At 49.9% G+C, this 15,417-nt stretch overlaps 1 protein-coding gene across 2 annotated transcripts in view; it reads right to left on the minus strand.

Annotated features, from left to right (window-relative positions):
* sdk1a (sidekick cell adhesion molecule 1a) overlaps positions 1-15,417 on the minus strand; it is a 188,164-nt gene that overhangs the window by 14,285 nt on the left and 158,462 nt on the right. For both annotated transcript variants that reach the window (XM_077009200.1, XM_077009199.1), the window contains exons 27-35: positions 14,296-14,485; positions 9,604-9,702; positions 6,348-6,542; positions 5,460-5,661; positions 4,535-4,638; positions 4,224-4,294; positions 3,347-3,479; positions 1,377-1,433; positions 839-940 (exon numbers count right to left, since the gene is read on the minus strand). In XM_077009200.1, coding sequence (XP_076865315.1) covers positions 839-940; positions 1,377-1,433; positions 3,347-3,479; positions 4,224-4,294; positions 4,535-4,638; positions 5,460-5,661; positions 6,348-6,542; positions 9,604-9,702; positions 14,296-14,485 — 1,153 coding nt within the window. The remainder of the gene's footprint in view (positions 1-838; positions 941-1,376; positions 1,434-3,346; positions 3,480-4,223; positions 4,295-4,534; positions 4,639-5,459; positions 5,662-6,347; positions 6,543-9,603; positions 9,703-14,295; positions 14,486-15,417) is intronic.

Here is a 15,417-nt window from a genome sequence, read left to right on the forward strand (position 1 = left end):
GCTAACGTTTGACTCCTGAGAAACAGCCTACGACACTGTGTACGTGATGCCGGGTTCAGCACGCATGCCGGGCACCTGCACGTGTGCCACGTTAAGTCTCTTTTCATTTTTGTTCAATTATGATTCGGTTTTAGTAGTGGCTTATGAAACAGAGAATGAGACATGCTAGAGGTTATTGTAGCCCTCACAGTATTTCAAATGCGTTCTCTGGCTATTAACTCGGATAAATCTAATACATCTAATCTCACATATTTAACTCAAATGGGTAGTGTTAAAGAATCTTAGAGCTCAGTAACAGGTGTGCACGTGAGACAGTGGATGAGTGAATACACAGGTGTGTACATGAGACAGTGAATGAGTGACTACACAGGACTGCACGTGAGACAATGAGTGAGTGACTACACAGGTCTGCACGTGAGACAGTGAATGAGTGACTGCACAGGACTGCACGTGAGGTCAGTGAATGAGTGCACAGGACTGCACGTGAGACAGTGAATGAGTGACTGCACAGGACTGCATGTGAGACAGTGAATAAGTGACTACACAGGACTGCACGTGAGACAGTGAATGAGTGACTACACAGGACTGCACGTGAGACAGTGAGTGAGTGACTACACAGGACTGCACGTGGGACAGTGAGTGAGTGACTACACAGGACTGCACGTGGGACAGTGAATGAGTGACTGCACGGGTGTGCACGTGAGACAGTGAATGAGTGACTACACAGGAGTGCACGTGGGACAGTGAATGAGTGACTACACAGGTGTGCACGTGAGACCGACTGCGGCCCCTCCTTCCAGCTCTGAACAGAGCGGTCAGTGTAAGCTCATGATTATACCTGCTTCTCCGACAAACACCTCCACAGGAGCACTGGCAGGACCCTCGCCAATGATATTGTAGGTTGTCATGACAATTTCATAGCGTCTGTATTTCTGTAGCTCTGTGAAAACACCAGTATTTTAATGAATATTTCTTAGCTTGAAGACAACAGATAACATAATAGTCCTACTGTATACAATTGTGTTGTTCAGATAACAGTCATGTCTGTGAACTTGTGAACTAATGTTTTTGGAGAAGGTTGTGTGTTCTTGAGATGTTACTGGGATACCACGATGTGGTGTGATGATGAGGCAAGCCAGACCAGCCCAGTGAGAGGACTTTAAGTGTGTGTCTGGTCTACGGAATATGACACAGTCTCGGCATATGTGGAGACTGGACTGTTGCTTGTCAGAATTGACATATTAGAGGAAACACCTTGTTCTCCGGAACACAGTGAGCGCCGGGCATTATAATCTTCGCCAGAGGAAGTGTGAATATTTTATTTGGACATCAAAGGTTTGAGGGCTGACTCAGACAGACGATGGAAGGAAACTTACGGGTGAGTTCGAACTCTGTTAGCGAAGGACTGCTCACTGTCTTCACAGTGCTTCTGGCTGGTGGGGAGAATGGAGAGAAGGAAACAGAAAAAGAGAGATGATGAATTCATTATTAAAGGATGAGGCAAGATGAAAATACACAAATCAAAGAGCTGTTTCATCATGGCTGTAAATTTTTGGTTTTTCGACCCAAGTTGCACATAATCCTTCAGACGACTGATGAAACCTTAGAGCTCATGCCTCTGTCCCTCCACACGGACCGCTACCAAACTCCTAGGGCAATACCGAACGGATGGAGCAATTCATGAGCGATTCATTCATCAGTTGATATAAAACACCACAGAACAGGTCTGACACTTAAAAAGACTTCTGAAACATACGGCTGTCAACTACAGACATGTTTCAATTAAAAAATAAATAAATATGTTGAAAAGTCAAAATTTTAAGTATTAAAAAAATATTTTTCATGCCTGTCTGTCTGTCTGGCATGTCTGACAAAAATAACATTATCAAATGTGAATGAAACTTCAAAGCCAAAAGAGCAGACGCCTCTTCAGTGGATCCTCCTGCCAGAGTGCCTTAGTGGTTCTGACGCACCTGCTGATTCTTCAACATGAACCGTTAAGAGTGAACAAACAGGGCAATGTGGGAGGGATATTTAGATGAGGATCAGAGGAGAGGGCAGGAGAGGTGGGGGTGGGGAGGAGGGGAGAGAGGAGGAGAAGGGAGGAGAAGGGAGGAGAGGGGAGGAGAGGTGGGGGTGGGGAGGAGGAGAGGGGAGAGGGAGAGGGGAGGAGAGAGCATGGGAGGGGAGGAAAGGAGAGGAGAGGTGAGGGGAGGAGAGGAGAAGGGAGGAGAGAGCATGAGAGGGGAGGAGAGGAGAGGAGAGGTGAGGGGAGGAGAGGAGAAGGGAGGAGAGAGCATGAGAGGGGAGGAGAGGAGAGGAGAGGTGAGGGGAGGAGAGGAGAAGGGAGGAGAGAGCATGAGAGGGGAGGAGAGGAGAGGAGAGGTGAGGGGAGGAGAGGAGAAGGGAGGAGAGAGCATGAGAGGGCAGAAGAGGAGGTGAGAGGTGAGGAGGAGAGAGGAGAGAGGAGGAGAGAGCATGAGAGGGGAGGAGAGCAGAGGAGAGGGGAGGAGAGTATAGATCAGGAAGGGATGAGAGGAGAAGAGACAAGAAAACCAGAGAAAAGAACCAGAAGATGAGGTGATGAGGGTGAAAAGAGGTAGCACTGGAGAAGGAGAGAAGAAGAGGTGAGGGTGAGATGGGAAAAGGAGAAAAGTGGAGGAGGAGGAGGAGGAGGAGCTCGGGTGAAGAGGACAGAGAGTGAAAGAAGAGCTGCAGGAGAGATGGATGGAGGGTTCCTGGTGACCAGTATAGAGAAAAATATTAACTACCCTGTCGTGCATGGCTGCTTCAGGATTGTACGTTTAAATGCTGTCAAAACTGCTGAGTCCAATTTGGCAGAGGCCTTTTAGTGGTGGAGGCTGTAGTGAGTGTGATGGCATGTTGGGGTCCAGATACACGAGCTCAAGCTCCCAAACCTGCCGGGCACATGCCGCACACCTCTAACGAGCTCACCTTCACTCAACTCTCCACAAGAGAGTTATTCAAATATTCTTCAGGCAGCAGGAGCACAAGAATTGTGTCCATCTGTTGAGAGAGTCTTCAAGAGAGCGTCCTGCCCCTGGTCCAGATACTTCATAAAATTTCATGGCTTACTTTGGCCACATTTAACTACTGCAGTGCAGTTGGGTCTCAAATGATTTTGCTCCCTCTTCCAAAACGCAGCCGCTATGTTTCAGAATATGAAAACATGCAATCAAGTATTGTGTTCTATTTACTTTATTTTCCTCTGTCACAAATCGCTTTGAGAAAAACAAACACCCCAGGTTTGTGTGTGTGTGTGAGTGTGCGTGTGCATGTGTGTGTGTGTGTGTGTGTGTGTGAACGTCAGACGTCCATCTCCTACCTGTCAGGTCTCCGCGCACCACTGAGCTGTTGATGGTCTTCTTGGACTCCAGCGGAGTGCTATCGTACTGCAGCTCTCTGTAGTACAGCCGGTATCCCAGAAGCACCCCGTTCACACTGTCCTCCTTGGGCGCCTGCAACGGCAGACATGTCAAAGATCACATGTCCCATCGCTGCCTTTCGCTCCCTAGTAAAACATCCGGTTTCAGGTGGGGGGTGGAGGGAGACGCCCCCATTGGGCGAGAGCGTTCTCCGCCTCTCTGCATTCACATTCACATCTCAGCCTATACACGATGCGGATGGAGGAGAATGAAAGATGAGGATCTCATTTAAGGGGCCGCAGGGTCGTTAGCAAAGCGCCGTGCTGAAAGTAATCATGCAGCCGTGGCCCTCAGAGCCTCAGATAAAGCAGCCGGCCCAGGAGACCATCGGCCTGTCTGCCCCGGAGACGATCGGCCTGTCGTAGGTCACCGGAGAAAGGTTTCGCCGGCTAATTAATACCCCTCCGGAAGGTGGCACTTTGCAGGCGCGTGGGTATTAATTATCCTGGCCTTGCCAGACTCTCTATGAACTCCATGAAGATGCGTTATCAATACTCGGTGTCACTGAGATATGCAACGGCACGGGACGCATACCAAGCAAGTCGTGACGAGCTTCCCAGCACGTCCTTCTGAGGAGGTTCGCTCATCACCCAAACCCAGATAATTAAACAGATAATGGGTGTGACGGATGCATTTAGCAGCCAATTATCTCAAAGAAGTCAGCCGCCACTCCTCAGACCGAGACGGCCGCCTCGCACGGCACTGACCGGATCTGCACTCGGTGAGGTCTGCAGACGAGTGAGGAAGGTGATGGTGAGGAAGAGAGCGATACGCTACCTGCCACTGCACCAGCACAGAGGTCGTCGTGGACGGCTTCACGGACAGAATAACGGGAGCCTCATCCGGAACTGCCAGGAAGCAGGAGGAAACACACACACACACACACACACACACACACACACACACACACACACACACACACACACACACAGATCCTTCTTTAGTGCAATTCTGCACACGAGTACGATCAGGACCATGACGGAGATAACAGAGGGCTGTCTGGTTCTTCTCCAGCTCTTCTAGCTGAATCAATACTGCATCAGCTAGCACCAGAGGGCACGTGCACAAACACTTCCCTTCTTACTCACCATCTTGTAAAGTGGTAACTGCATCGGTCTCCTGGCTGTACTTGCTGTCACCGATGTCATTAGTGGCCATCATTCTCAGCTTGTATGAAGTGTAGGGCTTCAGCCTGCGGGGTTGTGTGGCGTGAGTTATCTCCCATCAGACAGAATCATTTCCCATCATCAGTAATATAGCACGTGTGCTGCTATCTGTCACAAGCACAATCATTGAACTTCGCTGGCCAGTTCAAATTTAAGGTGCAATCACCTTGGCTAAGAAATTTATCAACTTAAAATCTCATTTTTCTCTAAAAACTGTACATGCCCTCTGAAACACACGTGCATCTATTCAGTAGAGAGGAGCATGAGCAGCTGCCTCAGAGTGTGTAACGTTTTAAGGTCTCCAACTACCAAAGGCACAAGTCAGACCTAAATAATCTAAGCAGAGACTGGTAAACCTGATTAGAAGCCAATAAAGAGCTTGAGAGGCTAGAAGAAGCGTTAACAGGGCGGAGGAGAGTCGTGATGATCAAGATGAGATGGGCCTCTGAATACATGTCCGATGTCGTTTGCCACGTAATGGCAGCTACGGTGTGTGTGGTCCGCGGGGCACTCTGGCACCGCCGCTCACCGCCTTCTTGAGCTGCAGGAATCACCAGTGAGGAAAAAGACTGCAAAGCTTTTAAAAATCCCCTCCATCACAGAAGTCTTACTGTAACCCAGTCAGGCTGGCACGGCGGAGGGCAAAGATAGAGGCGGGAAAGAAAGGGCTACGAGGGGAGGAATGTGGAGGGTGGGGAGGGAACCTGCTGAGATGGAGGTTCAGCTTGCTGTCTGGGTGTGTGGGTGGTGAAGATGGAGATGTGGCGAAAGCCAGAGAGAGAGAGAGAGAGAGAGAGAGAGAGAGAGAGAGAGAGAGAGAGAGAGAGAGAGAGAGACTGGAGCTCACCGGTCCACCACACAGGACGTGCTGTTGTGACTAATGGCAGAGGAGTGGGTGATCCAGCCTCCGTCGGGTAGCTGTCGGAGCTGCAGGGTGAAGTATCTCACAGGAGAGGAGCCGTCTCCACCCGGCAGCCATTCCAGCCGCAGCTGGCGTGACTGCACCTGGTCCTGAGGTACGGTGATCTGCAGCGGGGGCTGGGGCCGCTCTGGGGGGAGCGGGGGAGGGGGAGAAGGAGAGAGATGAGCCAGGGGCCAGGGGGCAGCCCGGCCCTGCTGACTAGTCTTAATCACAGCGCATCCGTCAGCGGCGTGGCCCTGCCCCTCCAGCGCACAGGGACCATCGATTTTCATGCTCCAAATCGATGTGCAGAGGCATAATTGTTTATTTAAAGGTGAGCGGTATCGATCACTATTAAAGATGCATATCATTGCGAGGGACGAGCGTCATGTGCCATGTCCCTCGCTGTCACTGGTTCTACTGTTTGTTCCTTTGCCCCCCAAAGGTTCTGATAAACCAGTGGCAGAAGGATCAGAGGTTCATATGACTTTCAGTGTTAACTCCACCTTTCCTTGAGAAGCTCTCTCGGGAAAAACGGGGACACATTACACAGAGGCAGAACTAATCTGTTCCCCGTCCGATTACATCTGGCCATTAATCAGATTAAAGAGCTCAACAACAAGATCTTCGTAAGATAACACCATTTTTAAAAGTCAGTCTGTTGGGTAAAAGGAAACAAATTAACTTTGTTTGAAGGGTAGTATTTGTAGGGGTGACATAAGGTCCTTTCAAAGGCAGAAAATAAAGTAGCTTTTAAAGACTGATGGCCAGTGTATGCTCTTTGTTTGTTTGTGTGTGTATTTGTGTGTGTGTGTGAGAGAGAGAGGATCCCACCTCGGATCTCCGTAGTGATGACCACAGCCTGGGCGGCCGGGCCCCAACCTTGCTGGGTTCTGGCAGATATTCTGAAAATATAGGCCGACTCTGGAGTCAGTGCAGAGGCTGCAAACTCCTGGGTGTCTGGGCCCACTTCCACGGTGGTGAACTGGTTGGGGTCTCCAGAATCCAGTCGGTAAGCAACCTGGTATCCTGAAATGAGATATAGGGGTTGGGGGGGGGGGGGGGCGCGAAATGCTTCATCAGTTGTGCCCCAGAACGCGTGCACTAGCCCACATCCCACGTTACAGAGACCCTTCAAACAGCCCAACCACAGCCAATGAGGTGAGACAGCTACCTCAGCTGAAAGATAAAGAGAAAACAGTCTGAGGGCAAGACCTGTGTCATCCCACGACACAAACCACAGGAGAGGAAGATGATTTGGATGACGAATGACTTTCAAAAGATCTTCACTCTACTGGAAACACTGTCCATTATCACTACCTTCACAGCCCCTCCGATCTGGAGGGATAAAGTGGTGTGTTCCCCACACTCAGCTGACAGCTGGCCCTAACCCAAACATATGCTGTTCTAATATGAAATATGTTCTTTGATATATTACATCAAATCACATTTGGATATAATGTGGGGGGGGGGGGGGGGGGGGGGTCTTTATTGCTTTATTTGTGCACGCTGATCTTTTTTCATTTTATTATGGATGATAATATCTAAAAGTGCCAGCAGTGCAGGAGTGAGAGCTACAGGAAACCACGGCTCTGAGGAGCCTTCCTACCCCGCTGGGGTCGTGAGGGGGGTTGTGGGGGGGCAGTAATGTGCTGTGGCCCAAACGCCAGCACTCCCAGGAAGTGCTGCAGATCGGAAACGTGTGGGCCGAGCGTGGCCAAGCCGGAGACAGAGCGTTCTTCCATCTGTCTGTGCTCTGTGTTTGTTCTGTACGCTGGCCCATTGGCTGTCCTGTAATAAAGCAGGACATCCCACACCATGGACCACGCAGCACATTTCAGCCTAATGTCCACTCCAGCCACAAGGGACTGTGAAAAATAACATCCACCCGCTTTCTACACACACACACACACACACACACACACACACACACACACACACACACACACACACACACACACACACACACACACACACACACACACACACACACACACACACACACACACACACACACCCTCACTTTTATGTCAGCCCTGGAATTTTTCCATGCTGCAGATATGTGGAGTTGCACTGATGAAGAATGCTACAAAACAACCAGAGATCTCCTGTGCTGGGCTGCTCTGCTGGACCCCCTGCCATGTTCACACAGGCCCTGCTGGTGTGTGGCTGAGGCAGGGTGAGCACCATGGGGGCAATGGCCTGTGGGTTTGGCTGGGTCACCAGCACCTCTCTCCTGCAGCTGTGGTTTCCCCTGCTGATTGGCCAGTGATCACATGCCCTGCAGCGGTCAGATGCAGCCCGGTCCTATTTCCAGGCCAGCGTGGGGAAAGGTTACTGCTGCTTACCGCTGTTCCACTAAATATCCAATCTTCTGCGTTTCCTTGAAAGCCTCAACCTTATCAACACAAGGGAAGCTCGATACGTGCTAACTCCCTTACCCAAGGCCAGGTGAGCCCGAGACATGCTAGCTGTCTCGTACAAATCAGAGGTCACTTGACAGAGGTCACTCTAATTCAGAGAGCTCTGCAAAAGAAGGTTCCCACTCCACCATCTGCTGAGCTTCAGAGACACGCGGACAAATGAAAAGCGCAAGGAGGCGAAGCCAGACGCGCCTGCAGAAGCCGGAAGGGTAATTAACCGGCACATGGCGGTAAAGGCAGCGTCCACGCCTGTGTGCGTCCGGCCGCTGGGCTGAGCATGCGCTCGCCTGAGCTCTAATGTGATCTCGCATGAAAAGCGGAGCTGAGCTTCCGCAGGCCGGCGCCCCGAGCCCCGCCGGCCCCCAGCAGCACCGCGTACAGTGGGCCGAGGGCAGATTTAAGCAGGATTAGTCTGGCTGCGGCGAACGCGAAAGCAAACTCCTAGCGCTGCTCGACTCCAACCGACAGCTCAGCGGATTCTTCCGAGGGCTGGGAAAAAAAAGAATGTTTTCCGACGGCTTTAGGAAGCCGGATTACATATGAGGCAGGATATGAATAAAACAAGCTTACGAGGCTTCAAGCTAAATGGCCTTCCTGTGCCATGTTTCAAAGAGTAGCAAACAAACAAACAGGCGAATCAGGAACTGAGGAGAATATAATGGACTTTGTGTACAGCCAATCACATTTCTTGACCGTGCACGTGCAGGTCAACGCAGTCCTGTCCTTTTGCCTCGTCACTTTGAGGAGCTTCGGGAGACTTAAATCAGCCGTGTTCCTGTTCAGAACATTTGTTACATTAATCTAAATCAAATTTAGACAAAAATAAAACAGCAGAAAGACTCTTATATAAAACTGTATTTGTCGTCCTCTGTTAGCGTCATATATTCTTTACCTGCAGCAGAGCTGCGATCTGGCAGGCAGCTATTTAGAGCTTCATTCAGTACGAGGTGTTAGGCGGCCTAATCTTGTTACAGTCCAGCTCTCTCTCGTCCCACCTCACCCATTCACATGTGGCTTTAGTCTCAGCTGCCACGCGGGACCAATCGCAGCAGTAAACACTGAGAACCAGACGAGACCCGAATTGAGCTCAGAACCCTAGAAGGTGAGGTTAGAGGTGTACAATATATCATTTCTTGATCTTTATCACGATACTAGCCTTTTTGATACGGATATTAGAGCAGGGTGTAACAAATGCAAATGAGCTCTTGTAATTAGCTTTTTTAATTTAGCTTTTTTTGTGTGTTTGTGAACATCCTGACTAATCTCACACATTCCAGACGTGTTTTGTTGGTGTTTCACATGGAATTTTGATAAATGCAGGCCAGTCTTTAACAGTCGCCTCAGGGATCTGCTAAGAAAGTTTTATCATGATATAATGCATATCACAATGGCATGACATTTGGCAGTATCTTTGCAATTTAGTCATATTCTGTCCATAATGTGTAGTCATGGGAGAAGTGGAAGGAACCCAGGCGTGAAATCCTGCCGCATGGCCAGATGGGTGGTGGAACTGCACCTCATTCTCAAATGCAAATGGAAAGTTGACACTGGCGTTTCGCAGATCTGGTTGGGTGAGTGTGTGGAGGGGGGGAAATCCTGACAACACTTCCATCACAGCAGCGTTACCATCTCTACCCACAGTCCTCGGGGTGAGGGCCCTGTCTTACCCATGATGATGCCGTTCACGTCCACAGGGGGCTGCCAGACCACTCGGACTTCCGTGAGACGTACCTCTGGGAACACCAGCCTCACAGGGGGTCCTGGAACTGAAGGCAACAGGCAGAGCGGAGGAGATTACAGTTTAAGGCCACATGACTATAAAGCTTATACTAATTAGAACAGAAGAACTGTTGGCCCAGACAGCACTTAGACAGGAAACAGATGTCTAGACAGTATTGCCAGTCATCTGAGACTTCACATAAATCTCTGATAAGTAAACAATCTATCAGTAAAATCCAACTGTCCTCCAGCCTGACTTAAGTCTGCTCAGGAAACACAAATGAAAAAAAAAAAAACCCTGTAAAGGCATGAATTAAAAACCCTTGAAGTGCCAGACAATTCAAAAGAGAAGACGAGACGGCTTTTAAATCACTGTGCCGCAACCAACCCACCTCTACCGACTACGAGGAGATAAATGAGTCTTTTGTTCTTTTTCTCTTATGGAACTTTAATCCCTGTGTGTGTGTGTGTGTGTGTGTGTGTGTGTGTGTGTGTGTGTGTGTATGAAGACTACAGTGTGCTCACATGAAGGAGCCACTTAAAGTGCAGGGATTCAGTGTGATCGATGTAGGGTGAGGGGTTAAACATGGACACTCGAGAGGAAAAAAAGAAAGAGAATGAAAAAAAAAGGACAGAAAGATGGATGTGTCATTGCTTCCTAACTCTGCTTGGTATTCCGAGGCTAATACCAGGGATGATCCAGCAGAATACAATTCCGAGCAGGTTTTGGGAAGTGTGCTGTCTGAGAGTGGGGGGTGGAGAGGTGGAGGAATGGAGGGGTGGAGAGGTGGAGGGGTGGAGAGGTGGAGGAATGGAGGGGTGGAGAGGTGGAGGGGTGGAGAGGTGGAGGAATGGAGGGGTGGAGAGGTGGAGGGGTGAAGGGGTGAAGGGGTGGAGAGGTAGAGGGGTGAAGGGGTGGAGGGGTGGAGAGGTGGAGGGGTGAAGGGGTGGAGGGGTGGAGGGGTGAAGGGGTGGAGAGGTAGAGGGGTGGAGGGGTGAAGGGGTGGAGGGGCGAAGGGGTGGAGAGGTAGAGGGGTGGAGGGGTGAAGGGGTGGAGAGGTAGAGGGGTGAAGGGGTGGAGGGGTGGAGAGGTGGAGGGGTGAAGGGGTGGAGAGGTGGAGGGGTGGAGGGGTGAAGGGGGTAGAGAGGTAGAGGGGTGGAGGGGTGAAGGGGTGGAGGGGCGAAGGGGTGGAGAGGTAGAGGGGTGGAGGGGTGAAGGGGTGGAGAGGTGGAGGGGTGAAGGGGTGGAGAGGTGGAGGGGTGGAGGGGTGAAGGGGTGGAGAGGTAGAGGGGTGGAGAGGTAGAGGGGTGGAGGGGTGAAGGGGTGGAGAGGTAGAGGGGTGAAGGGGTGGAGAGGTGGAGGGGTGAAGGGGTGGAGAGGTAGAGGGGTGAAGGGGTGGAGGGGTGGAGAGGTGAAGGGGTGGAGAGGTGGAGGGGTGGAGGGGTGGAGAGGTGGAGGGGTGGAGAGGTGAAGGGGTGGAGAGGTGGAGAGGTGAAGGGGTGGAGGGGTGGAGGGGTGGAGAGGTAGAGGGGTGAAGGGGTGGAGGGGTGGAGAGGTGAAGGGGTGGAGAGGTGGAGGGGTGGAGGGGTGGAGAGGTGGAGGGGTGAAGGGGTGGAGAGGTAGAGGGGTGAAGGGGTGGAGAGGTGGAGGGGTGAAGGGGTGGAGAGGTGGAGGGGTGGAGAGGTGGAGGGGTGGAGGGGTGGACTGAGGGGCTGGTGTGCCCTGGCTTGAAGGACATGGGGCTACTGAGCTGAACGTAGTGACTCTGTTAGGAGCCTATTGATTAAGGAGAGTGTTTCCTTCCCCTGCTGGACTGTCTCAGTTCTAAACATGTGCACACGCCCCTGGTTTCCAGACGCCTCCTGACAGGCCTATACATCTAAAAGCAGGACACCGCCGTGAGGTCGCTAACACGGAGAGAATCCAATAACACGACGCAGAGGCCGGCGCTAGCGCAGCGGGGCGGGCTCACGGCTCCCCGGGCTAACGCCGGATCTGCCAGCGCTGTGGTCTCGTTTGCCCACCTCGGCACCAGACCAGCAGTAGATCAAATCCTCTCAAAACCCACCACCGCTTCTCAGCTATTTGGTTACATCTCTCCGGATTCACCCGGCTGCAATGGTTGGTTACACAGCCTCTGTATTTCATTTTCTCACGGTTATGGCACTTATAAATCTAACACATCTGACACGGATTTGATTTGTATTGTGTTTTTTTTTTTTGCAGTGATGGTAAGAGGGGCCACAGGGACATATGTCCACGCACGAGAAGATTAGGAGCTGTATCCATATAGTGAGCTCTTCCCATGACACCTCTGTTTTCTTGCCACTGTGTATTGCTTGCATTCATCACTCTGCTATCAGCTTAACTGCAGAGTGGTGGGTGCGTGAGAGAAGAGACTTAGACAAATGTGGCTTTAACTGCTTATTACCTGCAAATCACGCAATGCAAACTTTCTTTTAATGAATCGGTAATTAGAAAATCGTCTCCGTAATTCTTTCATTAGGGATGCTGCTAGTAAAATCAGGTTTTGGCCCTTTCTGAGATGTCACTAAACCATTAATGACCTCTTCCTGATCTGATCAGCACTCTGAACAGACGAGTGTCGGGTTCCTTGAGTTTTGCTGATTCAGCCTGATGACCTGAAACCCAATTACAGGATGCTGAAGTTAAAGTGAGAAAAATCTAGCGAGATCACTCAGCTCCGCCCACAGTGATACGCCTCCGCTGTCATCTCCGCCTCCTCGGTGCGGCAGTAACACACAGGGCTGCGTTTGCCTTCGATTTTGTTTCTTGTTTGCTTTTGCCTTCGTTTAATTCCATTTTTCCCCCCTGTCATAACGGGGGCTGTAACAAGTGCTGAGCTGGAGGGTAAATTTAAAAGGCGAACGCAGAGGTAATTGCTGCCAAGGTCGAGCAATCAAACGAGGAGGGTGGAGGGGTGGGTGGGGGCTCTGGCAGGAGTGCAGCCCTCCTCTTTTATGTTGAAAATGGGCACTGCCATTTTCAGCATGAAAGAGCGGCCTGACGTGCTACACCCACCCTCACCCTGGAGGGCGCTACGTCCGCAGTGGCAGTAAAAACCAGGCCTGTTATCTCTCATTTATAGAGCAGAATGATTCCACGTCACCCCGGCTAGCCCAGTCCATTATGTGTGGCTTGATGGCAGGTGGATAAAGAGCCGACCCCATGTCCATCGCAGCGGCCGCCTGCCTTAAAGCTTCTCCTGCCCTGGGCCCTGGACGCCAGGCCCCTGGCCCGTGCCCCGGTACCGGGAACGCACCCGGCCATCGGCCCTAATGGAGAGGAGTTCACTCAGATTCCAGTGTACACCTCTCCCAAAGAAGCACTAAACTGATATATAATGTAATGCTAACAGATGGTGTCTTATAGAGTGCTCCACATTCCCAAGCACATTATGTGCATGATTTGATATTAAGTGTATCCTAATGAATTTGGTGCTGTTTTAATGAGACAAATGAGACAATTGGTTTAGGAATCACATTGAGTTAGAAGCAGCCTAGCAGACCTTTCAGTGCATGTGTTATTTCCAAGGGTGAGAAGGGCAGCTGTGGCCATGTGTGTCTTTGTGCTGAAACACACGTCCACCCCCCCCTCCCCCCCATCAGCCGCTCCCTGGGTCTCCAGTGCTTGTGTAGGTCTGCTGTGCGTTCGTTTCTACAGTGGTCTGTTTGCAAAATTGTGTGAAGGTGAATGACCATTATTTGTAACAGATGGCAAACCAGCAGACCTCTCTTGGAAGCTTTCACTACTTTGATTTATGCATTTCAGTTTGCTTCATATTCCAGTCCATAATGTAAACATTCAGTTGATAACACAAATATTCAGTCTATAACATAAACATTCAGTCCATAACGTAAACTGTTAAGTCTATAATGTAAACATTCAGTCCAAAATGTAAACATCCAGTCTATAATGTAAACATTCAGTCCATAACAAACACAGTCCTTAACAAACAGTCCATAACGTTTCAGTCTATAGTGTAAACATTCAGTCCATAACGTAAACATCCAGTCTATAATGCAAACATTGAATCCATAATTCAGTCCATAGCATAAAGACTGTATGGACTGTATGTAAACATTCAGTCCATAACATAAACATTCAGAGGCTAAACCCAATGTTGCTTGTTGAACCAATTTTGCAAGTCACTTTGTATGACGGTGTACCCAAATCTAGCCATAAGTCCATTTCAGAGCTAGCCTGAGAAAAATCTGTAAGAAGCAGTGGGTGAAGGCAGAGAACTGCAGAGAAATGCTAAGCAGAGACGTGACGTGCTGTTTTAACGTATGTGTGTGTGTGCGCGGAGTGTCTAAAACCCAGCAGCTCACAGCTGACTTTAGTGCTAGGTGAGGGTTCTTTGGTTCTGTTTCACTCTGTTAAAGGCAGGGCTGTATCAATCTGTCAGCCTCCTGCACCAGACAGACATTACTCATGACGTCTCATAAAAGTGACAGTGCGTGGTCAGGGGACATTCAAAGGAAAGTCTTAGTCAATGGGTCCTAAAGCTGTGTTTAATCGCCATGATGATAGGGAAGCACAGTCCCACCCCCCAGCCCCCAGCCCCGCCCCCAGCCCCACCCCCAGGAGTGAAGGGAGACGGTGTTTAGTGGAGTACCATCATCCTTGGTCCTCTCCAACACAGGAGGGCTGCTGAGATGGCCGTCCCCGATGCGCGTGAACGCCAGCACCTGGATCTCGTACAGCACAAACTTCCTGAGGTTCCTCAGCAGGGACGACTGTGTCAGGTTGCCCTTCACCACCTGGACGTGCGGCTCTGTCTCCGAGCCCTGCTCTCTGTACAGCACCTGCGAGACACGCATGCGTGGAGGCCAGTTAAGATGCTCGTTTAAAACGAGGCTGCGATTTGAACTGGGTGTGGGGACCGTTCTCAACACCAGAGGGAGGACGTCTTTTCCTCCGCTTGGCTGTATGGCAGAGCTGGATGGGGTTTATACCTCCGAGTCCTTTTTTCTCAGCTGGATGGTTTTCTAAAAAAAATAAAAAATCTACCGCCTGCTTTTAATTACTGTTGACTTTAGACCAGAGGAACTGCTCTGAACATATGGGTTCATAGCTCCTCATCCCACCGCAAATATTTGCTCTGTTAGACTTTCAATTAATGCATTTACCATCCAGTTCATTGCCAGGAGATAGAAAAAGACAATGGTACATTGGACATTAATACTTAATGTGAAACAGGAGAAGAACGTGGTTAATCTATCATGGGTAAGAGAGTGGTTATTATGATCAAACTGTATCATAATATAAAAGTTATTCAGACGCATTATTTTATGTGGCCCATGTTCTCAAATTAGAGGGGCTTTTTTCCTACTGAGCACTCCGGTTCATCCAGCCCTCTGGTCCTGGGTGTAATATAACTCGGACGGAAAACACATGATTCAGGAACACCCAAATGTCAGAGGTCGGACCTTACAACTCATCTTTAATGCTGTATGCATACATACAGAATTTTACATTTTAAGAAAAGTATTTAAATATCCACTGTTATTCTGATTTGAAAGATCTGATGGCGATTTCCAGACAGCAAAATTAGATACCTCTGTTAGGTCGAATAGAGAAACGTGTTTAAGATGAACCTGCAGGGGTTACAAACTGTAGAAACATGTTGTATTGCCATAAATAAGAAAGCACGCCTTCTCCTCGTAGGCGAAAAACATCTAGTCTTGCATGACATTTCATCATATGGATTGTGGTCCCAGGGCCTGTGAGAGCGTGA

The sequence above is a fragment of the Brachyhypopomus gauderio genome, chromosome 6 (assembly GCF_052324685.1).
Source record: "Brachyhypopomus gauderio isolate BG-103 chromosome 6, BGAUD_0.2, whole genome shotgun sequence".
NCBI classification, from domain to species: Eukaryota; Metazoa; Chordata; class Actinopteri; order Gymnotiformes; family Hypopomidae; genus Brachyhypopomus; species Brachyhypopomus gauderio.